General features: G+C 40.7%; 2 protein-coding genes across 10 annotated transcripts in view; one reads left to right on the top strand and one right to left on the bottom strand.

The window, feature by feature from the left end:
• trhr2 (thyrotropin releasing hormone receptor 2) overlaps positions 1 to 10,305 on the bottom strand; it is a 13,573-nt gene extending 3,268 nt beyond the window's left edge. The window contains exons 1-4 of one of the 2 annotated variants that reach the window (XM_042111280.1): positions 10,186 to 10,305; positions 6,069 to 6,801; positions 5,632 to 5,764; positions 4,991 to 5,269 (exon numbers count right to left, since the gene is read on the bottom strand). In XM_042111280.1, coding sequence (XP_041967214.1) covers positions 4,991 to 5,269; positions 5,632 to 5,764; positions 6,069 to 6,454 — 798 coding nt within the window. In that variant the 5' untranslated portion in view covers positions 6,455 to 6,801; positions 10,186 to 10,305. The remainder of the gene's footprint in view (positions 1 to 4,990; positions 5,270 to 5,631; positions 5,765 to 6,068; positions 6,802 to 10,185) is intronic. The other variant, XM_042111281.1, reaches the window with a different exon arrangement.
• A 6,912-nt stretch (positions 10,306 to 17,217) lies between these two features.
• Positions 17,218 to 27,751, top strand: part of zc3h18 (zinc finger CCCH-type containing 18) — a 62,155-nt gene continuing 51,621 nt past the window's right edge. For 3 of the 8 annotated variants that reach the window (XM_042110021.1, XM_042110020.1, XM_042110017.1), the window contains exons 1-3: positions 17,218 to 17,403; positions 18,397 to 19,361; positions 22,652 to 22,736. In XM_042110021.1, coding sequence (XP_041965955.1) covers positions 18,408 to 19,361; positions 22,652 to 22,736 — 1,039 coding nt within the window. In that variant the 5' untranslated portion in view covers positions 17,218 to 17,403; positions 18,397 to 18,407. Of the gene's footprint in view, positions 17,562 to 17,606; positions 18,131 to 18,396; positions 19,362 to 22,651; positions 22,737 to 27,751 lie in introns of those variants that run through there. The other 5 variants (XM_042110019.1, XM_042110013.1, XM_042110014.1 and 2 more) reach the window with 4 other exon arrangements.

Below are 27,751 nucleotides of genomic sequence, written 5' to 3'. Positions count from 1 at the left end.
TGAGTAATAGCTTTTCACTCAATTCCCTTCTGTGAGCAAATGTTGCAGGCAGATATAATAACAAACACTGTACATACTGGTTGTGAACTGAAGGCTTTGGAATTCTTCAAAGATTAATTCAAACACAGGGTGTCAAAAAGAAAATTCCAGGGGGAGCCTGGGCTGCCAGCAGGGACATTGGACCTTTTTAAATGACTCAGGCAGGTGGCTCTTAGTGGTGTTGCCACACAGGAAATATATCCGAAGGTAGAAAAAAAAGAAAGAGAAAGAAGAAATATAAAAGTGACATGGTGAGAGGGAGAGAAGGTTGGAGAGAGGGATGAAAAAGAGAGAACAAAGAAAGGAAGTGTAGAAAAGGTGACATTCAGAGAGAGAGAAATGGAGAAATAGAAAGAATAGAGATAGAGAAATGGAGAATCTAAAAGAAGAGAGAGAAAAAGAGAGAACACAAAGCAGAGAGAAAGAGGAGGGAAAGTGAGATAGAGAGAAAGAAAAAAACAATGCATCAGTACTTGTGTGCAGTACGTTGTTGCGCTATTTTAAATTAGCAAAGTGTTTTGCCCAGTTCAGTGAATTTGCGTTCGTTCTTGCGATATTAACGTAATGCATTGCACATTGTGTGTCCTACATATTAGAGCCCAAAGACAGACAAGAGACATGAAGACAACAGAAGAGAGAAAGGAAGAGAGAGGGAACAAAGAAAGAGAGCAAGTAAAGAAAGAGAGATTGAGAAGAGAGAGAGACAGTAGGACACTCTGGCATGCCTCTACCCCATGCTCTGTGACCATGGCGACAGAACACATCTGCTCGCAGACATTCCAGAACCCCTGTGTGGCAGGTCGAAGCCAAACGCCGTTAGACTCCAATTCCTCCTCCTGTCCCCTCACCTCCTTTTCCTCCGCTCACACGGCAGGGCAGGGCAGAGCTGAGCAGAGCAGGTGTTCTCCTCCTCTCCCCCTCTCCTCTTTTCTCCTTTCCTCCTCTCCCCATCTCATTTACTCTCCTCTCCTCCTCTTCTCTACTCTCATCCCTTCCTCTCCCCTCCTCTCCTCTCCTTTTTTCTCCTCTCCTCCTCTTCCCTACTCTCCTCCCCTCCTCTCCCCTCTTCTCTCCTCTTCTCTTTTCATTTCTTCTCTCCTCCCCTCCTTTTCTCACCTCTCCTCTCCTCCTCTTTTCTCCTCTCCTCTATTCCTCTCCTCTTCTCTTCTCTCCTCTCCTCCTCTTCTCTCCTCCTCTCCACATCTGTAGTTCCCCTCACACACTACTCTGTAATTGCCAGTTACTCCTGAGTTACTGTATAATCACAGCAATGGCAGCGCTCATACAAACAGCTCAAGTGTCGGGAGAGAGAAAGCGTGTCACTGAGCTGGCAAGCCAGCTATAGTGGATGAGAAAGACACCAGAGCTGACATTTTGAATATGCATGCACTCATTGTGATCGCTCATCAGAGGAGAACCAAGGCTCTCATCTCAAGGCAAACAAAGACATCTGCCACTTCTGATCAGGTCACACAAAAGAACAGAAGAGACCTGAACAGACAGAGGACTGAGATCAAATCAGTGCTGATAACATTACACACACACACACACACACACACACACACACAAGGGTGTAAGCCACAAGGGGATTAAACCCCCTTTTTTGTTGGCTTTAATACTGATTGGTATCCCCAAAACCATATTGGGAAACTTTATGAAGTTTCTGTGATTATCATTACTGATCAAGAGGCGGGAGGTGCAGCACTAGAGAGTTGGAGAGAGATAGAGAGAGGAATAAAGTGGGAGAGAAAGAGAGTCAGGGAGAGTGAACGAGAGAGAAGGATAAAGAGACAGAAAGAGAGAGAAGAGAGAGAGAAATTGAGAGATGATGCTTATTCATGAGGGAGCTGCGAGCCTGGCATCATCAGTGGCATTAAAGATACTCCAGTGAACATCACAGAGCATATTATGCTAATCTTCAGCTCAAGTGGAGGCCTCTCAAATCTTCAAGATTGTGATCGGTGCCACACATACAGCATAGCACACACACGCACATACACACACACACACACACACACAAATACACACACACACACACACACACACACACACACAGACCCCCCTCCCCCCCACCACACACACAAACACACATGGGCCTCACCGACACAGCAAAACAAAAAAGAAGGTGATCTTACCAACATCAGTCATCTCACATGGCACCACAGATGATCTGTGGATCTGTGGACACTGAACTATGTGTTCTGTAACTGAATTATTGCATAGATGGCAAATGCACATTCTTCTTAAGTTCCTCCCCACCTGTCTACGTGACTAGCTGTCAGTGTTCACCCACTGCTGCTACTATGCTAACTACTGCTATCGCATTGGATATTTTGAATAGCCAGCCTCTGACTGCCTGGCTTGGGATTACGGATGGAAAATGGCCCTCCAGGATAAATCTGTCATAATCATCATTACTTGATTCCTCTAATTGATGGTGCCATAGTTCTAAAGTATACATAAAAGACTAAGGAAGGCATCCATCAAGGCCCAAAGTCCTCCAAAAACAAAGCACAAGTCCCTTTTCTGAACTCTTTGTGAATGGCCCTCTGTGAGACAGCAGGAGAAGATGCGTTATTTGGTTACATGGCTGCTGGTAGCCTTTATGATTTACTGGTAGAGGATGGTGATGGCCACACAAAACTCAACAGGTAGACTAGCAATAAGACCAAACTCAATAGGTAAACTAGAGCAAACATCAACAAGAACAAACTCAACTGCTAGACTCAACAAGAACAAATTCAACAGGTAGACTATCTACAGTATAAGACCAAACTCAACAGGTAGACTATCAACAAGAGCAAACTCAACAGGTAGACTATCAACAAGACCAATTTCAACAGGTAGACTATCAACAAGACCAAATTCAACAGGTAGACTATCTATAAGACCAAACTCAACAGGTAGACTATCAACAAGACCAAATTCAACAGGTAGACTATCAACAAGACCAAATTCAACAGGTAGACTATCAACAAGACCAAATTCAAGGTAGAATAGCTGGAAACAGAACACAAAACGGAAGAAAATCAAGGTAACAATATGAAACTCAACAGCTAGACTATCAAGCTTATATCAGTACTAAAGTTACAGGTTCACAACCAGCAGCACACAATGCACTGGTATAAAAATGTATATATGTGCTGTGCATAATACAAGTTTACAATTCCAATTTATTGATATGGCAGAGGATTTTATCCAAAGGTTGTAAAGTGAGCTTTTTCACTTGCTTTTCTTAAATAGCCTTCTCCAGGCTAAGACCAGAAAACAGCAGACCATAGCTCACAGCAGGTCCAAGGTTCTTTATCCCCAATCTATTTGTGGGTGAGTGTGTGTGTGTGTGTGTGTGTGTGTGTGTGTGTGTGTGTGTGTGTGTGTGTGTGTGTGTATGCACATGCTTGTGCGTGTGTGTGTGCAAGTGGATGCGTTTGTATCTGGTGCTTGCGGCAGTGCAAATATGTGACTGATGTCTCAAACATATTTGAATTTGAGTGAGTATGAGAAAGGATGTGTGGGCTGCTGTTATTAGCATATCACAAGTCACCACGTGTGTGTGTGTGTGTGTGGGGGGGGGGGGGGGGGGGTGTGTGTTTGTGTGTGTTTGTTTGTAATAGGGCCAAATTGAATAGTCATTGCTGATCAAAACCTTTGTGACCGATGCTTTTGCAAGAGTAGTAGAATACATGAGTGGACACCAGAATCTTTACTGATCATCCAGCTGCAGGGATCCTTCACAGTCACCCTCAGTTTAGAGCCAAATACAGTATACAGAGTAAAAACACACAACCCTGCAATTTCTGACTTGTGAACCCATCCACATTGGATCACTTTCACTGTGTTTAAGCTTTCGTGTGTTTGTGTATTTTTGCAGGTGAGGTTTTGTTTTAGTGTGTGTGTGTGTGTGTGTGTGTGTGTGTGTGTGTGTGTGTGTGTGTGTGTGTGTGTGTGTGTGTGTGGTGAGTTAGTGTGAAAGCAGCTGTGTTTATGTGTGTGTGTGTGTGTGTGTGTGTGTGTGTGTGTGTGTGTGTCTGCATATGTGTGTGCATATCTGTCTGGCGATGTGTGAATGGCAGGTTATGATAGCATTCACCCACCATCTGTCTCTTCATCCTCCCATTCCCATCTCAGCTGCTGTCGCTGCTCTCTAACGTAAAATCATTCACACAGTACAACCACTGGACCTCATCATGTCCACTTGCCTAATTGCTTTCCTTCAACTCACTCACATTCAATCGGCAAAGGAGCACCAGCTGCCCGCTACTGTTAGCCATATTCAGGTCTGACTTTTGAAAGAGCAAATAAATTGCTTGGAAGTTGGTTATTTTAAAAAGTGCCACCTTTTCTGACTTGCCGAAAAATGCTTACTTTTGTTGGCCTACATTTTTGCTGACTGTGATAGAAATCAAACTCATCATTGTACACTCAGAGTGGTGTCTTCGTTGACTCACTAGTGGTGCATATTTTGGCCGGAGTGATCTGCAAGTGGCTCAGCAGAGTGCACTGGCAGTGGCGAGGCATGACCAACGCGTCTGGATGCCAGCCACGGCCTAATGAAGATGAACAGCATTCATTAACGGAGACACGCATACTTACACACATTCACAAATGAATGGATACACACACACACACACACACAGACACACACACACACATTCCCATGTGGTCATAAAGACACTACACACAGACAAGCACACCACACACACACACACACACACACACACACACACACGCACACGTACACACACGTGCACACACACACACACACACACACACAGACTCACACACACATACACACAACACACACACACACACACACACACACACACACACACACACACACACACACACAACACACACACACAACATACATACACCTATTCCCCCTGCAAAAACTTGAACACACAAACACGTATGCACATACTTTCCAACACACACACACACACACACACACCTGTTTCCTGGATGACAGTGTGCTCTTGGGTCGCCCTCCCTTGTTGCCATTGCTGGCGGGCTCCTTGCAGCTCCGACGGAGCGTGGTTGCCGTGGCAGCGCTGCAGCCCGGGGCGTTGGGCAGTGGGCTGAGGTACAGGATGCGGGCAATGAGGCCGTACAGCACGATGGCGAGCAGCAGAGGGATCACGTAGAAGATGGCGAAGTCGATGAGGTAGATGGGGAGGTAGAGGTCACGGGACACACGATAGCCACACTGCACACGTCCATCAGGGTTCATCTGGGGCAACACACACACACACACACACACACACACACACACACACACACACACACATACACACACAAACACACACACACACACAGACACGAGGCTAGCGTCATTTCATGCTTATAGACATGTTGTTGCATGCTGCAAGCGACATCAATTTACGCAAATCCCACAGAACATATAAACACAGTGGGATTTTATTCTATATTTTTAAATGTCGATATGCTATTTGGGGAATGACAATTGTTTGAGTTTTTCCTGCCACAATATTTTCACCAAATCTTTCACTGAATCACTGGAATGTGCACCAATCACTTGTGTACGTTCTTTCAGAATGTCGATCGGAGTGGGCCAAGTCTGAGCTGGCTCACCTGGATGTCAACAAGGAAGAACCACACCATGCAGTAGATACAGGTGAAGACCCACACGCCTGCAATGATGCGCTTCGCTCGCGACACCGTGCACACTGTCTGGGCTTTCATCGGGTGGCATATGGCAATATACCTGTCATGGGATACAATGTAGCGACATCATTTGGGTTGCAAATGTTACATACACATTTGGTTATGCAATTTATGAAGTATGGTAAACAATCACTCTTTCAATTTCAGACTGTATCCATTTAAAGAAATGGATTCAAGTAACATAATTCAAGTACCACTTCTCATGATGTTTTAAGATGTTTACAAGTGTTATGTCTATAAATGCTAATAGAGAGTTAATAAGATCTTTATAAACATTCATTAAATCATATAAACTATTCGTAGATGGCATCACTTCCACCTCCTTACCACTAGGTGGCACTCACCTCTCCACAGTGAAAGCGGTGATAGAGCAGGAGGACACGTTGATGCCCAAGTACTGCAGGTAGGTGATGCCCTGGCAGCCCGCATGGCCGTACACCCAAGTTCCTGTCAGGCTGTCGGAGATGTTGGGCAGGCCTGCTGCCACCAGGACCATAAGGTCAGCCACGGCTAGACTCACCAGGTAGCAGTTGGTGGGCGTGCGCATGTGCCGTGTGGTCAAGACAACCAGGACCACCATGATGTTGCCCACGATGCCCACGGTACAAACCAGCAGGACGAGGAACACAGAGATGGTCTTGTACTCAAGAGACTGGGAGATCAGGTCAACTGAGCTCGCCAGAGACACATTGGTAGGGGTGTCCGACATGGAACTGACATTTTCAGCCATGGTTTTGCTTGTTTGGCTTGGTTATTTATGGGTATGTCTGTATCTGTGTCTGTATCTTCAATACAATGTGTATATGTGTGGCAGTGTCTTAATAGAACCACTTTTAAGACTTCAGTACTCCGGTCTGCAGTTTTTATGTGGATCTCATCAAGTTGCAGAAAACAGCCATGTTTATTCTCTGAAGTAGTTTAAAGGTTTTTCTTGTTCTCTGAACTCTTGTTTGTCCTCTTCTTAAGTATATCAGGAGGCCCTAATTTGATTCTCTCTATCAAATGCAAATATGGTCTCTAACTCTCCTTTGGGGGTTTTCTCCTCTTGTAATGCAATTGTCCATCCTATCGATCTTCCTGGAAATAAGGATTGCATTAGTGTACAGAGAGAATGCCTGCTCCCATAATTAGCGAGAGGATTCACAGTCTAACGCTAATTGCTAAATAATTGCAAACATGTCTGTCTCGCCTGGCTGTGGACGATAATTCCTGTTTTTGTGACGGTGAATACCAAAGCACCTGTGGCTCTCCGAGGACTCGCACACAGAGCTGACACAGCGAGAGGACGAGGCCAAGCCTCTTCACTTTCTCCATGCAAATCGCTTCTTTACCCCTGCTTTTGTTCGAGGGGGAGATACGTCTTTTCTCCGAATCATGATCAAACCACCATGCCGATAAGCTTTTACAGCAAATTATTCAAATGAGACATTTCAGGAATGGACGATTACGAGACAAAAAAAGAAAGAAAAGTAAAAGCCTTAAAAAATAATCTACAGCTTTTAGTGTATGTTCCTTCTGCAGCTGTGAGTGTGTTTCTTTGGGCAAATTAATGCAAACCATTACTCGAATCCAGACATCTCAGATGTAATGACTTATGCATGTTTGTGTTAGTTATACAAATAGATGTTCTTACTGTGGCGTTAGGGTAAAGTGAATATGCAGTATACTGTAACTTGTTTTATCTTTGAACTCCTCAGTAAAATTACTACGCTCAAAAGTCTCTGAAAAGTCAGAGAGCATCTTTGAACTTCTCAGTGAAATTACTGGGCTCGGAGAGCATACAGGATGAGATACAGTCCCTTGTATCTCAACATTTTTGTGGTTTTGTTTTAATTCCATAGTTTAATAACAGGCTACCATCTACCTTCTGAGTATTTATTTGCCTTGAAAGTTGAACTGTGACTGAACCTGGACTACACAGTACTATGTACAGGTGTCATAACATTGTTAGTGAGCTATTAATTGACTTTTTAGTATGAAATTATTCATATTCTACTAATTCATTAATTTAATTAATCAATACATTATATCCGTGTGTGTGTGTGTGTGTGTGTGTGTGTGGTAAAAGGTTGGATGCCTCAACAGGAGATGCCTCCTCCTCTGATTTTAAACATCAAATATGTTGAGAGAAGCATATGATCATTTGAGCCATTGCAACTTTTTATCAATTCTAAATGCATTTTTGCCAACGAAGTCTTGAAGTCTTTCAATGTACTTTCTCAAAATATTAAATCTCTAATTGCAAGCTAAAATCTTAATTGTGTAAATAATGACTATTTATCTCATATTATACAACTGTTACGTCCAATCAAATTATTTATTCATTTCTGATTGGAGGAGAGGCAGTCCATGAGAGAAAATATCCCAGGACATCCCTGTTCGGACTCTTTATCGCTAGTAATCATCATAGCATCGGATTTTACAGTTATGGAAAGAAAATGGAGTAAATGGAATAGGGCGGATGTTAGATGAACCCTTACACAGTATACTGTATGATCGTGCACGTATAGCCTCTCTCACTGAACTTGCTGAAGAGTGAAACTATTTTTGGGGACAGAGCAGAGGTTGAAAGAACATAAAAATGAAAATGATAGAAGATAAAGTAGAAATGATGGAAAATACAATTGAAATGTCTTTTAAACCTGATTAGTTGTAACTGGAATTGTTGTGTAATAGCAATATGGCAAATGAGCATGGGGTTGGTAAATGACACACCCATGGCTGTGGTTCAGCTGCAGGTAACCATATCCGTGGGTTAACACAATTATAACAAGTTAACTTTCTGCACTCTGGAGGACTACTGCCATTACATGGAAGCACTAACTCAGTCGTGGAATGTGAAGCAGTCATACTTTCGTAATTCCTTCTCACTCTCTAAAAAAAATAAAACATTCACACAACTTTTGTGGTCTTATTTAGCCTATACATGGCAGGAGGAGGCTGCTTCTGAGCTGTCTTTGTGGCCCTCAGATTAGACAGCTCAACCGTCACCCTTTGCCCGTGTCGAGCTCCTCTGACAAATTTAGGCAGACAGAATAAAAACCAATTCAAGTCAGCTTCGCTATCAGGCTGGAACTTGCTCACACTGTTTTACTGCAGACCATTTCTGCTTTTCTATTTAGTTGCTTAGGGACCACAGAAGCTTGGCTTTCCTGCTGTATCACTAAAGCATTCCATTTGTGAGAGAATACACACATTTTCTCACATTTAGCCGACAGCATGGCCCTGCACTCATCTCAGAGGCAATTGACCCTTTATAGAAAGTCTAAATGCAGACAGGTGTTTATTTTTATTAGCCTTTATGTACCTTGACAGGAAGGCACTTTAGAACGCCTGTTGTTTTATATAGTGCAAAACAAAGAAAAGTGACATGACTTTTTTTTCTCCCATGAGACTGTCTGTGTTGTATCTCTCTGACAAACCCTGAGGCATATGATCACTATCTATTGCCTGTTATATTTTTAAGAATAACAAACAAGAACATAGATGCCTCTAACTACCATGACCATATCTTGTTTAATTCTGTCTCAAAATAATACACATGCACCGTAACCTATTGGAAAGAATATGATAGTAACTTTTTGAGTCAGGTACTCTGATTATATTTATTTGCTGTGAAATTGCCAATCCTTAACTGACAGCGACCTTGGACTCCCCAGCCTCTCTCTGGCTTGCGCCCTATTGTTGTGAAGAGGTTGTGGAGGGAGTGAGGCTGATTCAGGGCGACTGACAGCAAGAGCCACATGCTCTGATGAGTGTTTGATACGAATTAGATTGTCACTCATTTTCAGCGTCTGCATTTCCAGATTGCATGCAGTCGGAATAATAAACAGACGGCTATGTGAGTGATTGCGCGCACTGCTTAAATAATCCACATGAATGCAACAAATAAAACATAGGGATTTAGTCATTACTGTCCGTGCAAGAATAAATAATAATAATAATAATTATTATTATTATTATTATTATTATTAAAATTCCAGTGCTTTAGTTATCGACCCTCGTGCATCAAAGACACAGACAAGCTTTGAGAGTTGAAGAATGTGGGGACAGAACACACTGTTTCCAACATCACACATCTAATCATTTTAAGAGTGAATTCAATAAAGTAGGACAAAATAGTTAAATCGGTTAAGTAGCCTAATTCAGCGTCTAAGAATAACTAGTTGACTACTCAGCCGTCCAGACAACATGTTAATGGCTTTGTCGACGCATTCGATGTCCAATATTCATTTCCATTCTTTCACATCTACTTTAACACACCACTGATAGTTTCCCCTCTGAATGTTTCACACCATCTCTGATGTAGAAAACTAGTACCAATGAATTTAATCGGTTTTGTCTCCCCCCTTATGTTCAAATGACGCTCACACTGCTCAGTTATGGAGCAAATCACTTTCTTCTGGCGGTCTCAACTCACATTCTTTATAGGCCTACACATTAAACAAAGATGTAGCTTACCTGTTATCCATTATCGGTGTTCGAGGTAGCCTAGTCGACAGATATCATTTGCCAACCCTTTCCAAGTTCTGCCCTTATTCTTGCTTATCACTTACACAACTGCGTCTACTGTGTGGCGCTTGACTGCACGTTGGATGCGCGCACAGACGCACCGCTTCATGAAGATGCTAAATTCAGGTGTAGCTTATTGGAGTCTGTTGTTGCGCAGGCACGACTCCCCCTAGCGTTACTTAAAACATGTCGTTCCTCAGCTAATAAATGGCATATTATGCGCAATTCAGCCTTCTTGTGAAGTTTGAATGACTGAATTGTTGAAATTGATTCGTTGAAATTGTTTCATATATATCATTTTAATTTAAAAGCAAAAAGATTGCATTGGGGTTGTCTCCCTGAAAAATAGAAATATCATATTCGACCAGCATCAGGTGGCGTTGCTCTTTGCCTTTGCTGTAAACTCTGGTTTTTGTTGAGTTTGGCACACCTAAGATAAACATGATGACTGTTGCAGCTGTGGCTTGCACTGAAGATGCCTTCGCACACCCAGCAAACCACCTGACAAGTCATTGTCACACAGAATTACATGGTCAGATATGTATCTCTGTGGAGGTATTCCTAGTGATATAATCTGGAAATATTTATTATGATTACAGTTTTTTTTTTACTGCTAACCCATTTCTGAAACTTAAGTGCACCCAATGTTCACCTGCACACTGATGGAACAAGCATAAAAAAGAATTATCTGAAGTCTTTGGAATTTTCAATTGTAGCATGTGGCATGTTGTAAAAGCATTGGGAAACAAATTAGTTTATTTATCCATAATTGACACACCTGAGAATGACATAAGTATAAGTATATATACTCTTTTGATCCTGTGAGGGAAATTTGGTCTCTGCATTTATCCCAATCCGTGAATTAGTGAAACACACTCAGCACAGAGTGAAGTGAAGCACACACTAATCCTGGCGCAGTGAGCTGCCTGCAAGAACAGCGGCGCTCAGGGAGCTGTGAGGTGTTAGGTGTTAGGTGCCTTGCTCAAGGGCACTTCAGCCGTGCCTACTGGTCGGGGTTCGAACCGGCAACCTTCCGGTTACAAGTCCCAAGCGCTAACCAGTAGGCCACGGCTGCCCTGAACATGAACATTGTATAGATATACAAATGTTGAAAGTATTGTGCATCCAGTCTTTGATGTGCATTACACAGATGCTACTCACAAGCAATGCCATCTTTGGACAGATATCAGGGAAGTCTTTTGGCTGACATATCTGGCTTGTCTCCACATTAATCTTCTATAACCCAAAGGAAAGTAGCATGTCAGTGGGATAGTAAAGTCACGAATCATATAGAGGGTATTGTTCAAATTACCAGATTATGAAAGCAAGCGCCCTTGGCACTGAGGCCTCTGAGACTTGGTAACACCAAGACGACACCTTTTTCTGTAACTCTCCAACATTCTTATGGAATTGTTTGCCTCTCTTATCATCCTCCATACTGTGCATGGGGGCAAAATAATGATGGGTCTTTGTCAGAGTTGTATAAAGTATCTGAAACCCACACTTGAGTAGAAGTACAGATATTTGATCAGAAAATGATTAAGTAAAAGTAAAAGTAATCTATAAGCATACCACTTAAGTAAAAGTCTTCAAGTAGGCTATCTATTATTTAAAGCACTTAAGTATGACAAGAAGCCTATTATAAAACACATTTAAAGTACTTAAGTATGACAAGAAGCCTATCATAAAACACACTGAAAGTAGAAGTACAAAGTACTTGTAAAAGCCTTCAAGGCCAGGTAGGGTGACAATCCCCCTCCCTTCACTATGCTTTTACTGTAATGAAAAAGAAAGCAGTCAGAACTTTAGATAAGCTATTAAATTGCATGCAGCACCTTAAAATCGTGGTGCCTACACTTCATACACAATGTCTTCAAAGCCAAAGGTAAAACAAAGGTATCGCTGCCATTCATTTTTCTTTCTTTCAAAATTCTTTTTATTGGTTTTCAATTGACACAGAGAAAGTACAACCTGATTATTTAGGAATTACCCCAAAAGCAAGGATCAAATCAAACCAAGTACTGCGTATCAAAAGTGGAAATAATAACAATAATAATAAGAGTAACAATAAACAAAACAAAACAAACACACAAAAAACAAGACCAATTGGAAAGTGCAGGCAGTTAGTGGAGATGAAATGCCTACGAGTGCCCGCAAAGGAGTTGGCTGGAAATCAAGGGCATAAATGATAAGGCAACCACTCTATGACTCAATCACGATTTCGGGGTTGTGGAAATGATCTAGAACTGATGCCATTTATTTTTCACTGCTGCTTCCTTTTATAGGCCTATAATGAAGTTTATCCAACATGTTTAGAAGCAGCTACAGTACATCACACTCCTAAACACATGCTGAAAGCCTAAACAAAAGTGCTATTAATGCAAGCAAGCAGTTAGAAGTTGAATTAAATGCAGGTCCTTACAACAGCATAGGCCTTGGTGTGCTATGTCTTATGTCCTATGTATTTGCAAGGTCTTAATTCTATGTATTTGCACTGTCTTCATTCATTGCTGTGTCCCCTGGTGACAGAAGGTCAGCAAATATCTAACATGCTGAATGGTAACTGTGGCTTTTGTTTTCATTAGCACATTATTTTAGCCTACTTTGTAGGCTACTTAATGCTGCTAATGAAAATGTAGTGGAGTAAAAGTATACATTTCATTTAAAAAATGTAGTAAAGTTAAAGTAAAAGTAGGAGGAAAAATAAAAAAACGTTTGTCAACTTTCCAGTTGATTAGAACCTTTTAATTATTGGTTTAACTGTAATGGACATTTTCAACAAAGTAGGCCTACAAATGTCAAGACACTTTCTTTTTATTGAAATGTAATGTATTCTCTTGTCTTTCCCATATTGAATGACTAGGGGATTAAGCCTCTGTGTTAATTTATTTCCATACCTTAGTGAAAAAGAAAGTCATGAACTACTTCTGAAAGTTCACAGACACTCTGATTAACGTAAAGAAGCTGAATATGAATAGGAAAATGCTTCTGTTACATTTGTATATCAGATTTTCCAGGGGTGTCAATAATTGTGGGTGATGTGTTTTTATTAAAACATATTTATTTCTTTATGAGATTTTTCTTTTTCTTAGAATACATTTGCTTCCGTTCAAGGTTGGATTTTTCCTTGTTGTTTTCATTCTCGTGAGATTAAAATAATTTACCAAAATTAATGATTAATAATATTGTATATTATTTTATATATATAATCTGTTTTAGTCAACTTTACCAAAGGCAAAGTGTATTTTAGAATTCAAAACTTAATGCAATGCAGACAAGGATTAATAGGTAGAGGAAATACTGATTAAATTGCGTGTATTTTATACATTTTGTAATTGTTTTGTCATGCAATACTGAAAGTCCTAGGCCTTCATTTTCGAGAAATGCACCAGGTGTATGAATTGCTTGCTTTAGGCCTAGGTCTATTTTTTGCTCTTTTTCCTTTTAACCCTTTGCAGACCGCGCCGAACATTCCATTTTTTCATACTCGATGGCCTTATGGCACAAAAAGGCTTATTGTGTGGTTATGCTACATGACAGAGATATAATTTACCCACCATTATAATCAGGAGAAATAGCCCTTTCAAATGGTATACAATATAATTAATAATTTTGAGGAGAACACACATATTATTTTAAAAATATCTTTAAAATTCAACCCCAAAAAACACAAAACGATCAGTTTGTCAAGATTAATCTGATTTTTCCCCCAATTTCTGTTGTAGATAGAGAAAAACTTAGAGTGTATGGGAGATTCACAATTTTGTCCTCTACTCAGTGATAAAAACAGAATCAATGTATCACCTTTTGTTCAAAAGTTATGATAAATTTATTAGACCTTTGCAGACGGCACGAAACATTCCGTTTTTTCATACTTGATGCCCTTATGAGACAAAAAGGCTTATTGTGTGGCCATGCTACATGACAGAGATAAGATATACCCACCATTGTAATCAGGAGAACTAGCCCTTTAAAATGGTACATATCATAGTTAATAAGTTTGAGGGTAACACACATTGTTTTTAAACAATACCTTCAAAATTCAACATCAAAAAACACGAAAATATCAATTTGTCAAGATGAATCTTACTTTTCACCTAATGTCTATTGTAGATATAGTGTGTGAAAGATAGACAGTGTTGTGTTCTCCTCAGTGAAAAAAACAGAATCAATTTATCATCTTTGGTTCAGAAGTTATGATTAATTTACTCATAACTGCAAGTCGCAGTAACAAGTAGAATTTTTAAAGAGTAGGATGTTTTCCTTTCCTGGTTTGACATCTGACCAAAAATACACAGATATAATGGTCATGTAACAAATATAAGATGTTTTACCATAAAAACAAGATGCATAGCTAAATATAGGATGTCTTACTGTACTCTGAGGAGGCAAAATCAATTGTGGGGAGGAAAGATAAAGGCTGAAATAAAGACTAGGCAGGTGGTAACTGCTTCTCCGTGTGCTTCATTCTACTATGAAAACAAGAATAAGAGACACTGGCACATGTGTTAGGTTTACGAAAGAGGAAATAAATCATTTTATTTAGATAAGTCTTTAACAATTTCATTAAATAATCAGGAACAACAACTTCAGGTAAATAACATAAACATATGTTTACAAACAAGCAGTAACTATTAGAACTACAAGAATGACAAGACAACAGTATAACAAAGATCAACAAAATACTTTAACATGATGAACAAAGCATCAATTCATATTATAGCATAACAAAGCATCAATTCACATTCACACATATAAACAATTAAAACATTAGAAGAAATTCAATACATTTAACAACCATACAGCATATATTTCGATACAATATATAATTATCGATATAATTTGCCCTACATAAGGTGATACACTAACGCCGCATTCACACCAGATCTGTGGTGTGTGTGTTGTCACAGCTGTGGCATGTGTGTGTGTGTGTGTGTGTGTGTGTGTGTGTGTGTGTGTGTGTGTCCATCTAAGCCTAGCAGACGATGAGGTGTAAATGCTACTGGAGTTGGTGTCCCTGTCTGTGTTAGAAGGATAGGCAAAGTGTATGCTTTCTACCTGACATGGGACTTGACCAAGCTCAAAATAAAGAAATTGTCAGATAAGAAAATTAGAAATTGAATTACAAATCTAAGCAAACTATTATCACTATAATCCCTGTCATTATTGTTATAAGCAACACTCTTATCACAACCAGAAATGTGCATACGCCCAGTTGGGCGAACACACACACACACACACACACACACACACACACACAAACATGCTTACCCATCTGAGGATGATGGGAGATTACTCTCCTCCTCTAGCACATCATTGTCTTCCTCTTCATCCAGAAACTACCCGTCCATGCCATCGTGCCATCGTGGTCCTTGGGGTCATGTTTGCCATCAGCAGTCGGCTGCTTTCACCTCAGTTGCACGTACTTCTCTCCCTCCATCTAAAATAACAAAAAAATCACAGGTCTGATAGTGAATAGGTTGTTTAGTTTTATTTTACATTACTTCCACATAATCTTAATCACCACCAACCATGACTCTTTTCACTAAAAGTATTTTTGTCACTAAAGGACTCCAATATTGCTTGGAGAGGTAACATTAGTCTCAGAGCTCACTATAAATGTTATTGCCTTGGCTAAACTATACATAGCATACCAGCTTACAAGCAAACATTGATTCATGAACATGAGTCAGGAGATATGACAGAAAACATCTAAACAGCGTATGCATACACATACACACCGTACATAGGCTACTGCAGTTGCGTAAAGACAAAACACCCCCTTAGAAAATGATATGTCGACGAGTAGGCTTGGGTGTATGAGCTCCCATCATAGTTAGCCAACCAAAAACCTCATAATCGTAGCAGCCAACCTTACAGCCTAAAAGTTAAACAATACTAAGACACATTTCTAACAAATCTTCAGTCATGTATTGATGAAAACAGCAGTCAATGAATAAAATCCTTACGTTACACCATCGGTGATCAACACACTCACGTCGGTAACATAACATTAACGTTGTCATTCATGTCAGATGTTTCTATCTAAGTAAGCTAAGCAACTTGGCTACAAACAACTGTAAATTGTGCTATACATATTACGAAGGAATGAAAGGTTTATTTGACAATAAAATACCGATTAGGTGTACTTGACATAAAGTTGCCAGTCATGAAGCAGGGGAGTGAACTTTATCGTGACTACGCGTCAAGGACATGTTGCAGCCTCTCCTGATGCTAACGTTACCTAACTTAGCTAGTTTTCTGTATCATCAGATGACAAGCAAGCAATCGTTCAAAATAGAACAAATCGTTAAAGTTTCAGTCCTAGTAGGTCTGTAATCTTGGTTGACATATAGTAACCCCCAAAAATGACTGAAAATAATGAGTTTACTAAAGATTACGGTGTGCTAAAATACAAGCTGTCATATCAGCTGAAGTGAACACACACACGCATTATGTTACGGCCATGCATACAAGGTGTAATTACCAGGAAAAATAACTTTTAAAAACGATTTTGAAGTAATAACATGGATAACAAGTAGTAATAACATAAAAAGACTTGTTTTTACCTCAGATGATCCAGTAGTTTCTCCTTTGGACGACGTGAAGATCAACGATGCATAGTGCTTCCTGCTGTTTTTCCTCTAGTGGAGGGAGACGTCAACTCTTGATTTTTCCTTCACGTAGTAAAAGTAATTCGCGCCACAAATCCCTTAACTAATCATATCGCCAGAAAGCCTATGATGTGACGTTTTTGAGGAAGTTTTCATTGATAAAATTGGTTGGGGTATGGCGGAGTTATTAGACTGAACGTCATCGGTACTGGGGTACCGAAATTAGAACGTGCGGTCTGCAAAGGGTTAACTTGATTTGTTTGCTCGTTAATTTGTGAATGTACTTACATGTCATAAAGTAGACATTTGACGTTTGTCGATTTGATTAGCAAATTGAAGTTTGAACTGCACACCAGTTAAGTGACACTGTCGTGTCTTGATGACGTCAAGGCAATGGCCGCTCTCACTTTGTCGTGCAGGGTTTACTATTTTCTCCGGTAAAGAAAATAACAGAAAATCGGACATATATAGATCGTCGTCAGGTACAAAAAGAGTGAGACCGGGTAGTTCTTAATACCGAGACCCTGTCTCCCGAGTCGTTCAAGTTGGAAAGGTGAATAAGTGTTATATTTACTTTACTTTTGAGCTCGGAGAAAAGAGGAGGGCTGCATTGTTAATGAAGATCGGACAACCATGCTTCGTAGCCTAATTCAAAGTGGCATTTAAGGATCTATTGCTATACTCCAGTCCAACGTTTTTATGAAGTGAGAGGTCATTTTCACGATTGTTTTTATGCTAAGAGAGTGATCATTAGTCACACCTGTGTTTGCAGCCTGCGTTGACAATATTTGGGCCTTGTGTTGCTAGCTTGCGAAGTAAGCTAGCTAGCTAGGCGTCTGGTTGGCTAGCTAGTTTGCTAGCGGTAGATAACATTAGCCAACGTTAACTTGCTAGCTGCCAACAACGGAACTTAACTTATATTCCTATTGGCCCCAGTAGCTTGTTAGATACATACTGCTTATCCGATTTTATATTTGGTTTTCAATTAGTTAACAAGACACATGCATTAGACAACGGTTGAATATGTACGCGGCCATAGTTCGCTAGCTAACCCTAATGTTAGCTATATTATGAATTGAGTCGCTAGCCTAAAACACCTCTGTCAAAAGGTGTAGCGATAAATGGTTTAGTTTGGCTCGCTACTTGTGACGGCAATGGTGAGCCTTGTTCAATAGCTTGTAGAGGAACATCAAGTTGGTTATGAGGACTTGCTAATAGTATATTTGACCCCGCATTTGCTTAACTAACGTTAGACGTAAGTGTTAACGTTACCTTATAAGGTAAGACTTAAATGATACGGTTGATGATGACCAGTGTTAATAATTGACATTTCATTGAAACTCCAATGTATGTAGTGTAAGTGTATGTTTTTTTTTTTTATTCATATGAAATGGTAAGGTTCACAAATAATTTTAAAACTGCTCACGTTGACTGAAAAGGAATGACGTGAGAACGATCTACCCAAGTCAAGCTATGATTAGGGTAGGCAATGATGGGCAGAACACTTGACACAAATGTGACATTTTCTCTACTAATGGCTTTTCAGAATATACACTGATGGATACCCCGGAGAGCCCTACCCAGTCCCCACAATCACCAGAGGAGGAGGAGAAGGGCATCTCTGACAGCGAGTTGTTGGATTCACCAGCTGAGCTAGACCAGGCCGTGTCTGATAGCGAGCTGCTAAATGATGAAGACGATGAGGGCCTGGACGAAGACCGAGTCGGCAGAGACTCAGAACTTGAAGACGATGAGGAGGATGAAGATCTCAGTGGAGCAGCAGTCATGGGAGGAGGAGGAGGAGGAGGCGGTGGTGGTGGAGGGCAAGAGAGAGTGTCAGACCCAGAGGAAGATGGGGTAGATCATAAAGATATGAGGGGTGCCTCTGACCTGCCTGTACACGTTAGTGGTATGATGGATGCCAGTGTGAATGTCCGTCAGTCGGCAGACGAAGATGAGGAAGAGGACGAGCAAGAACACGAGCATGAGGAGCGAATCAGTCCCGAATCGCCGGACTTCGAGCCCGAGCAGAATAGGCCCCTCGGCCTGCCCGAAGAGGAGGAAGACGATGATGAGGAAGAGCAACCAGGTGGCCCTGCCACGGTAAGGGCAGTGGGGGACGAGGAAGAGGAGGATGAAGAGGAGATGATGGAAGCGCGCCGACGGCGACGGGGGGTGGTGGTGAGCGACATGAAGGACGAGTCGTCGTCTGTGTCTCGCGAGCTGGACGAGCACGAGCTGGACTACGACGAGGAGGTCCCCGAGGAGCCCAGTGTGCCCACGCACCCCCAAGAGCAGCCCGAGGAGGAGGACAAGGAGGAGGAGCGGCACGGCGAGGAGGGGAGCAAGCCGAAGAGAGAGCGGATCCCCATCCTGCCACCCCCATCTGACAAGGACGGCCAGCCCAAAAAGCCAGACGAGTCCCGTGGTCAGGAGCGGGGGAGGAGAGACTCGCTTCGAGACAAGAAGAAGGATGAGGATGATGGAGAGATCGATGAGGGGGAGATAGACGTGAGTAGTAGCCAGCTCTTTATGTTTTCATTGATCAATACTTTTTTTTTGTTAAACTCTAGACTAAATAGATTTTCTGAACACTGGAACAGGAAAATTTGTCATGGCTTATATGATAAGAGGAGATTTCAAGTGAAGCAAGTAGATACATGCCTCCCTTACATGGTCCAGTGAAAATGCAGGCAAGGGCTTGGGAGAAATTGAGGTGTTTTCAGTCCCATGAGGTGTGAAAGTGTGAGTCATGTTTTACTTATGTGCTGTGCGCTGTCCATGGGAATCATTGCATCAAATATTCTACAGAATATGCTAATGTAGTCGGCAGAAAATAGTGTATGACAGAACAAAGTCAACATCAGTATTCACACTGAATGTGAATGTCGGTCTAAAGCTGTAGTGTGCAGTGGAAAGGATGAGCTCCATTTGCAGCATAGAGAGCAGCACAGTCTAGTGGTGTGAAATTCATGGCTCATTTGTTCGCATTTGGTGATGCCAGCTCGTGAATGACAATCAATGTGTCGTGACTTAACTAAGAAGCGCAAAATTAATGGTCAGATTGTCCATGTATGGTTGTCATTGCCTTTTACTGGTCGATGCAGTATCTTATGCCACTGTTCAGGTTGTTTGCTGTGAAGGCTTGGACCAATCAGACCACAGATGAGAATGCAAAGTCCATGTTTGATTGTATTGGGCTGCAACTACTGGTCAGTGTGCTATGAGAACTCTAGTCAAGTTATGGCCACCTTACACAAAACAACTTTGACAAGATTTGGGAAAGATTCTTGAAAGATTGTAGTCTTTTAACTAATTTTTCAAAATGGGGGGGAGAATTCCCCCCTTAGGTTATTCATATAGGGGGGATTTACACAGTTTCTTTCTCCACACACACAAACACACACTGAAAATGATGGCCTATGTTTCGATTTCATATATTTTTAAATTCACATTGTGTGTGTGTATGGATGGATGAATGAATGAATGAATTAATGAATGAATGAATGAATGAATTAATAGGGTTTACTGCACAACATCAATATAAACTGCTGTGAACCTGCTGCATGACTTCATCAGCTATTTCTACGTTATTACTAGAGCTGTGGGGAAGGACCACTGGGAGAGAGAGTGAGGGGCTGTGATCACACAGCAATACTTTTACAAACGGCGATATCATGCCTGTTTTAAGCTTACGCAAACCCGACCACAAAACGTTAGACCAACAGGGTATTCTCCCGACTCACACGATTCTCCACTACTGTGGTTTTGTAGCATTTTATTTTATTGTTGTAGACTATAGCCCAATGTCATATCGCAATCTTTGTGCAGCAGAGTTATTGTGCGGCCTCACAGGCACACGTTACCAACCTGACGTGATATCCAAAAGATGTGCGGGTGTGTAAAAACACCATACCTGTGTGAAACTTCAACCCGGTACACCTGGAAGACCGGTGTACTGCCCAGCACTTAGACATGCCTATCCATTCCTCTTTCTGCTCCTACCAAACAATGTTTGGCCAAAGTCAGGTGTGAATATTGGGATGGAGGCCTTGGATCAGGTGTCAGATAGATGGCTGCTTGTTTAATACCTTGTCTGCTTTTCACTGATCTGTCTGTCTACATTGGACTATTCATATGATTGCAAGTACCAGATCAGATGTGATGCTTTGTTGCCCTGGGTTACCACACACTGATGCTGAATAGCTGTGTCTGTGAGTGAGAGTGCACTAAGACAGAAGTTCTCTTTCTGCATGGTCATAATAAATGTGAACGTAATTGGCAATTTGAGTAGGCTATTTATATTTATTTCAGTTAGTGATTATTAAGTAGCCTACTTAATTCTGGCATTAAGGATTTTCCTCAAAAGATGCGGACTGTTTTTGCTGTTTAAGTGACACAGAATACCTACTAGTGCAGAAACGGTATGTAGATGTTTATCAGTTGTTTGGCTTTGAATTGATGTATATGAAAATTATGCGATTCATGTAGTTTTTGCAAGGTTACTTTATCAAAAGGATAACACATGACTGACTGGTTTTGCAGTTTTCTTGTGCCTGTCTTATGTGCTGCAATAAGCAAAAGCTTCGATCAATCAGTAAATGAATCCATCCCCGCTGCATTTGAAAAAGAAATTGAACATGTATTTCTAATTAGCCTAAAAGGTTTACTGTCCGGTGTCTTAGTTCAACCGTTTTCCGTGTTCACATGAATATGAAATTCATACCCTGGGTGCCCTTCCGAACTTAGTCCCGCCCACAACATTTGAGGTCGGGAAGTTCGGTCTGGTATTGCTCCATTGTGGAGCAAGTATGCTCGCCCTAGATCGGGCGGACCAATCAAATCGGGCTTTACGATGATGGACAGGTGAGCAACAGTGCCTGGTCTATCACGTCATCTGAGCACGCTTAGATTAGGCTTATGTTTGAAACAAAAACGCTGGGGCTAGAAGGATGCATGGCTTTTAAGACCCCATATGGAAAATGTATATTATTTAATGAGGTTTTATCACTGAAAATGATTATTTCTGAAAACTTTGGCCAAAGTTGAGATGTGGGAAAACTTGTGGTTTCACTTTCATCAAGGGAAAACAGCGCTGTTGCATTGCGACATGTTCCCTCGTTTGTTTGAAATCTCTGATTGACCACCTGTTCGAGGGATTTGCGACAGCCTTTCCCAGCTGTTTAACATTTTTGGAGCATATCAGTGTTCAACAGAATTATTTTTAAAAACGGAGGGGATATAGGCTATCAGTTTTTTCCTAATAGCCTACCCTACTACGTATCTTAGATTTCGCTAATTGTTGTAGACTAGGAGTTATTGACTTTTACAAAAGACCAGAAAACAATGTTAAGGCATTTGTGGAGAAGAAGGATGGTTCGTGTGTTTTCTTCCTACACCTCACGGTAAGCTATTTCGTTGGTCTGATTGGTTAGGTCTATCCAATTGAGTGCAGAGGCATTTCCCCCCCTGTATCGGTTGAAACACGCCCCATAATTATGTCCCAATGGAGCAGTATCAGTATCGGATATTCTGACTAGAATTGAGTATGACTTCGTCAGGCTATGAAATTCAAATACTATTTAAACATTGATACATCGATCTCCTAATTGAACTTTTTCCCTTTTTTCCCCCCATCTCTCCCTCTCCTACTGCATATTCTCTCTCTCTCTCTCTCTCTCTCTCTCTCTCTCTCTCTCTCTCTCTCTCTCTCTCTCTCTCTCTCTCTCTCTCTCTCTCTCTCTCTCTCTCTCTCTCTCTCTCTCTCTCTCTCTCTGTGTGTGCGTGCATATCATCTCCAGGATGATGACCTGGAAGAGGGGGAGGTCAAAGACCCCATGGATCGCAAGATTCGACCCCGTCCCACCTGCAGGTTCTTTATTAAAGGTATGTCCTTGGAGGATGTTAGGAGCTGTACATTGGTGAAAGATGTGGAGAGGCTGTGTGCCACAAAGAAGAAACTAATGCTGGTTTGCTCTGCAGGTGTGAATTTCACACCAGCAGCAAAAAATATGTGCAGGCTAATGTTTTAAGAAAAGAGAAAAATCAATCATGTATGAAAATAGGCCTGATACTCTTAAAGGTAGGAAAGGGAACACTGGAAAACGCAGCCAGAGAAGTTAAGATTTAGTTGAAGTTTACAACTGAAAAAATCCCACTCCTGCCCACTGGCTTCCCCCTCCAGCCACTCCTTCACAGCACCAGAACGTGATTTACGAGAGCATTCGTCCACACTCATGAGTCAGCAGTGAGGCTGGCATCACCTCCAAGCTGAAATACAGCAACCATGGCGTAAATGTCCACGCCTTCAACCTCCTTAGTTGTCGCCATGCCTCCTTTCCACTCAACGAGTTCCTCAGCTCTAATGTTTCCAGATGACAATATATCTTCCTCAGCCGGAGGGACTAGCTCATCCAGGGCTGGCTGCAAATGTTATTCATTTTGGGCTAGAATTATTCATTTTGGGCTACAATTTCATGTATGGCACCCATCAGATTTAAACCTATGATTTGCAGCATGCTAGTTGAATTGTGTACCACTATGCTACAGAATAATTTCTTAATCGCTAGAGCTACCTTGTACATAGGGAGGCTGCAATCACTCACATGCAGTGCATGTAGGAGCGGAGTGCGTGCCGTGCGTGTAGGCAAGTTGAGTTGATAGACAGATTAGTAACCGATCATTTGTGACAGCCCATTCAAAATGATTGAATGGGCTTTTAATAGCCCTGCAGCTTCCACAGATGACTGATATCTTTGGTTTTTGACGTCGGAGCATTTCATTAATTTGGTTGCTATCAGAGATGTAAAGAGGATTTCAGGTAATAACTAAAAAATGCTTCAGAAATTATCTATCAGAATTCCCTGACCCATCCTATCTTTAATAGAAATATTAAGTTTGCACTTGTCAATTTCAACAATGTAAATATAAAGCCTAAGTATCTTTCAGTTGTGCTACTTGTTGCTGTTTTCTTCCAAATTGTGAGTCAAGGTGTGTTGTAGCATTTCATCACTAGGGGGTGCTATAGTCAAAAACAAGGTGATGTTGTTTCTGATCCGTTGTATGACTTATGAACCTAATTGGGCTCCTTTTACTGCCAAGCATTTTTTAATGTTCCCCTATGTTTCAGCTTATCATTTTCAATAATCATGGATGATTGCTGTGAAAGTATACACTCATCATTTCATGGTGAAAATAGGATTTATGGGCAGGATTTTTTCCTCTCTTAATCTTTCTCTATTGCTGTATTGCTGTTGAACTCTCTATGTGAGCAGCATAATATTCTAATAATAATAATATAATACAATTTATTTATATAGCACTTTTCAAGCACAAAGTGCTCTACAGACAAACAAACAAACAAAACAAAGCAAAAAACAAAATAATAATAATAATAGTAGTAATAATAATAATGATAAAATAGTAAACTACCAAACTACAAACTATCAAACACAAACTTAACTAAATATATATATATATATATATATATATATATATATATATATATATATAAAAAGAAAATAGGAAAAGTATACAGTATAGTACCCAAGACAAAATAAACAAACAGAAATGATAATAATGATAATAAATGAGCAGAGACATGAGTGGAATCATTCACTATTAAAGGAAAGCAATTTTAAGTGGGTCTTTAGACTAGATTTGAAAACAGCCACTGATGGTGCAGATTTGATGTTATAAGGGAGGCTGTTCCAAAGCTTGGGTGCTCTAACTGCAAATGATCGGTCACCCCTAGTTGACAGTTTACTTTCTGGAACAACTAAAAGTCCCAGGCTGGAGGATCTGAGGGGCCGAGTCGGACAGTAGGGGGTTAATAAATCTTTTAAATAGTCAGGTGCCAAACCATGTAATGTTTTATAGTTAATAAGGAGGATTTTAAAATCAATCCTAAAACTCACTGGCAACCAGTGAAGATTGGCCAGAACTGGGGTGATGTGTTCCCTAAATTTAGACTTTGTCAAAAGTCTGGCTGCTGAATTCTGAACAGTCTGTAAATGAGAGATGGAATGACTATTTAAACAGGTGAATAAGGCGTTGCAGTAATCAAGTCTAGATGAGACAAATGCATGTATAATTCTCTCTGTGTCCTTTAAAAAAGCATAGATCTGATTTTGGAAATGTTTCTCAGTTGATAATAGCAGGACTGCAGGACAAGGAGTTTTACATGTTGGTCTAATTTTAAATCTATCTAATAAAACCCCTAAGTTTCTAGAAGTAATCTTGTTATTTGAGGCTAAATTTTCAAGAAAAGTCTTCGCTTGATTATAGACTTTGTCAGGGCCAATGAAAAGGACTTCTGTTTTGTCAGAGTTAAGCTGTAGGAAATTCTGTGACATCCAGTCTTTCACATCAGCTATGCAATCCTGCAGTACAGTTAGCTTGTTAAGCATGTTTGGTTTGACTGAGAGGTACAACTGTGTGTCATCAGCATAGCAGTGAAATTATATGTTATGGCGGCGAATTATGTGGCTTAGAGGTAATATATACAGGGAAAACAATATTGGTCCTAAAATTGAACCTTGGGGCACACAGCAAGTAATAGCTGAGGTAGAGGAAGTAAAATAACAAAAGTAAAAAACAAAAAATTTCCTGTTGGACAAATAGGTTATGAACCAGTCCAAAGCAAGACCTGTTATGCCAACCCATTCTCTTAGTCTTCTAATTAAAATAGCATGATCAATGGTATCAAAAGCAGCGGTGAGATCCAGCAACACTCAAACAGAGTGCTCACCAGAATCAGCTGCCATTAGTAGATCATTGGTTACCCTGATAAGAGCAGTTTCAGTGCTATGCATAGGATGAAAACCTGACTGAAATTTCCCCAGGATGCTATTGCCCTTTAACACTTCAGAAAGTTGCATCAAGACCACCTTTTCCAGAATTTTGGAGATAAAGGGCAATTTAGAGATTGGACGATTTTTTTTTAGAATGGAAGGATCAAGGCCAGGTTTCTTTAGGAGGGGATGGACACTGGCTGTCTTGAAAAGGTCAGGGACACACCCTGAGGAAAGAGAATTATTTAAGATTGATAGCAGACTAGGGCCTATAGCACTAAACACTTTTTTTGAGAAGAGTGGCTGGTAAAATGTCTAAAGGACTAGATGAAGGATTCATTGCTGCAACAATGTCAGTGAGAGTCTGTATAGAGATAGGTCTAAAATAGCTCAGGTTATCAGGGCAAGATGGGGGACATGGAACATTAGCAAGAGACATCGGAGATGGGATATTTGACCTAATATTAGCAATCTTATCAATAAAAAATGATAAAAACGTTTCTAACTCATCAGCAGAGGATGCCAATACAGTGGCGGGAGTAGGATTCAGGAGGCGATCAATAGTATTGAACAGGAATCAACTGGGAGAACACTGTCAAAGATGACACAGTAGTGGTCTGATACCAATAGGTCTTTCACTAAAACATTGTTCAGCTCTAAGCCAAGAGAAAAAACTAAATCTAAAGTATGCCCATGTTTGTGAGTTGGATTCTAGTGTGTATACACTGTAAATGTTCGATTAGTTTTACATGATACATTATCCATATCCTTCATACACAACCGGCCTCCATGCCCTCAGTTCAGTTGCTTGAGATACCGTATTTTCCGGACTATAAGTCGCACCGGAGTATAAGTTGCACCAGTCAAAAAATGTCTCATGAAGAGGAAAAAACCATATATATAAATATATATATGTTGCACCTGAGTCGCAGGACCAGCCAAACTATTAAAAAAAGTGTGACTTATAGTCCGGAAAATACGGTAGCTTGAATGTGTAGAGCAGGGGTCTCCAACCTTTCTGGGAATGAGGGCTACCTGAAGACACGAAATCATATGCCGGGCACCGTTTTGGAGACCACTGGTGTGAGTATGTAAAATGCATTTTCGTTATGATGTGGCTGAATGCTCTTGATGCCCTCTAGGGGGCAGCATTGCACAGCATCTTATACAGTTACAGATGGCCTGACGACAAGGGTGCTACTGCTGTTCTGCATTTGCATGTCTGGTGGTGTAAGAAAAGTTCAGAAGCAGGGCTTCACCTAACTAACCATTATTTTTCATAATTGATTAGTCATTCTTGATTAATTAGTTATTAATAAATTGTGAAAAAATGTTGATCAGTGTTTCCTAAACACCCAAGATTTGGTCATCAAATGCCTTGTTTTGTCCACACGCCTAACATATTTAGTTTACGATCATAGAGAAGTAAGTAAATCAGAAAAAATATTAAAGTTTAAGAAGCTGCAATCTGTACATTTTGTGATTTTACGATGAAGTGATTAATAATGATTAATGGTGGTTGACAACTAATTGATGAATTGAATAATTGCTGCAGTCCTACTCAGAAAATGTAGTTTACTTAGAAAACCATGAACTGTATCATGAGGTGTTGTCCAATGGAATTAGTTGTGTACTGACGGGTTGACAGCTTGTTTCGTCTTCACCCCTGGAGCAGGGCTCCGAACCGGTTCAAGGAACGAAAACGAAAACCGAAAACGAACGGAATTTTTCGGAATTTTACGAGGAGCAGAAACGGAAACGAAAACAAAATGGTCTTCAACTGTTCCGGAACAGAAACGTTATTCTGAAATCCACAAAACCGGTTAATAACGTTTTGTTTTCGTTCTCTATATATTTTATAAAATTTCACAAAAGCATATCCTATGTCAGGGAGACTATTTCCGGTTGTGCGAAAAACAAGCCCGCATCTACACTGTTAATGTGAGCTAACAAGCCGCTATGTAGCCAACTAGGCCTACCTATCCGTCTGCCACTTCGGATCTTAGGCCAGCTCGTAGCGTAGGCTACTGAAACTTATTTGGAAATTGTTTGTAGCCTATGCATAATAGCCTATTTTGCCTGTCCACGCCTTGTCGTTTTAAAGTCGGG

Source organism: Alosa sapidissima, chromosome 11 (genome assembly GCF_018492685.1).
Source record: "Alosa sapidissima isolate fAloSap1 chromosome 11, fAloSap1.pri, whole genome shotgun sequence".
Classification (NCBI taxonomy): Eukaryota; Metazoa; Chordata; class Actinopteri; order Clupeiformes; family Clupeidae; genus Alosa; species Alosa sapidissima.
This window is presented reverse-complemented; position numbering and strand designations above follow the sequence as displayed.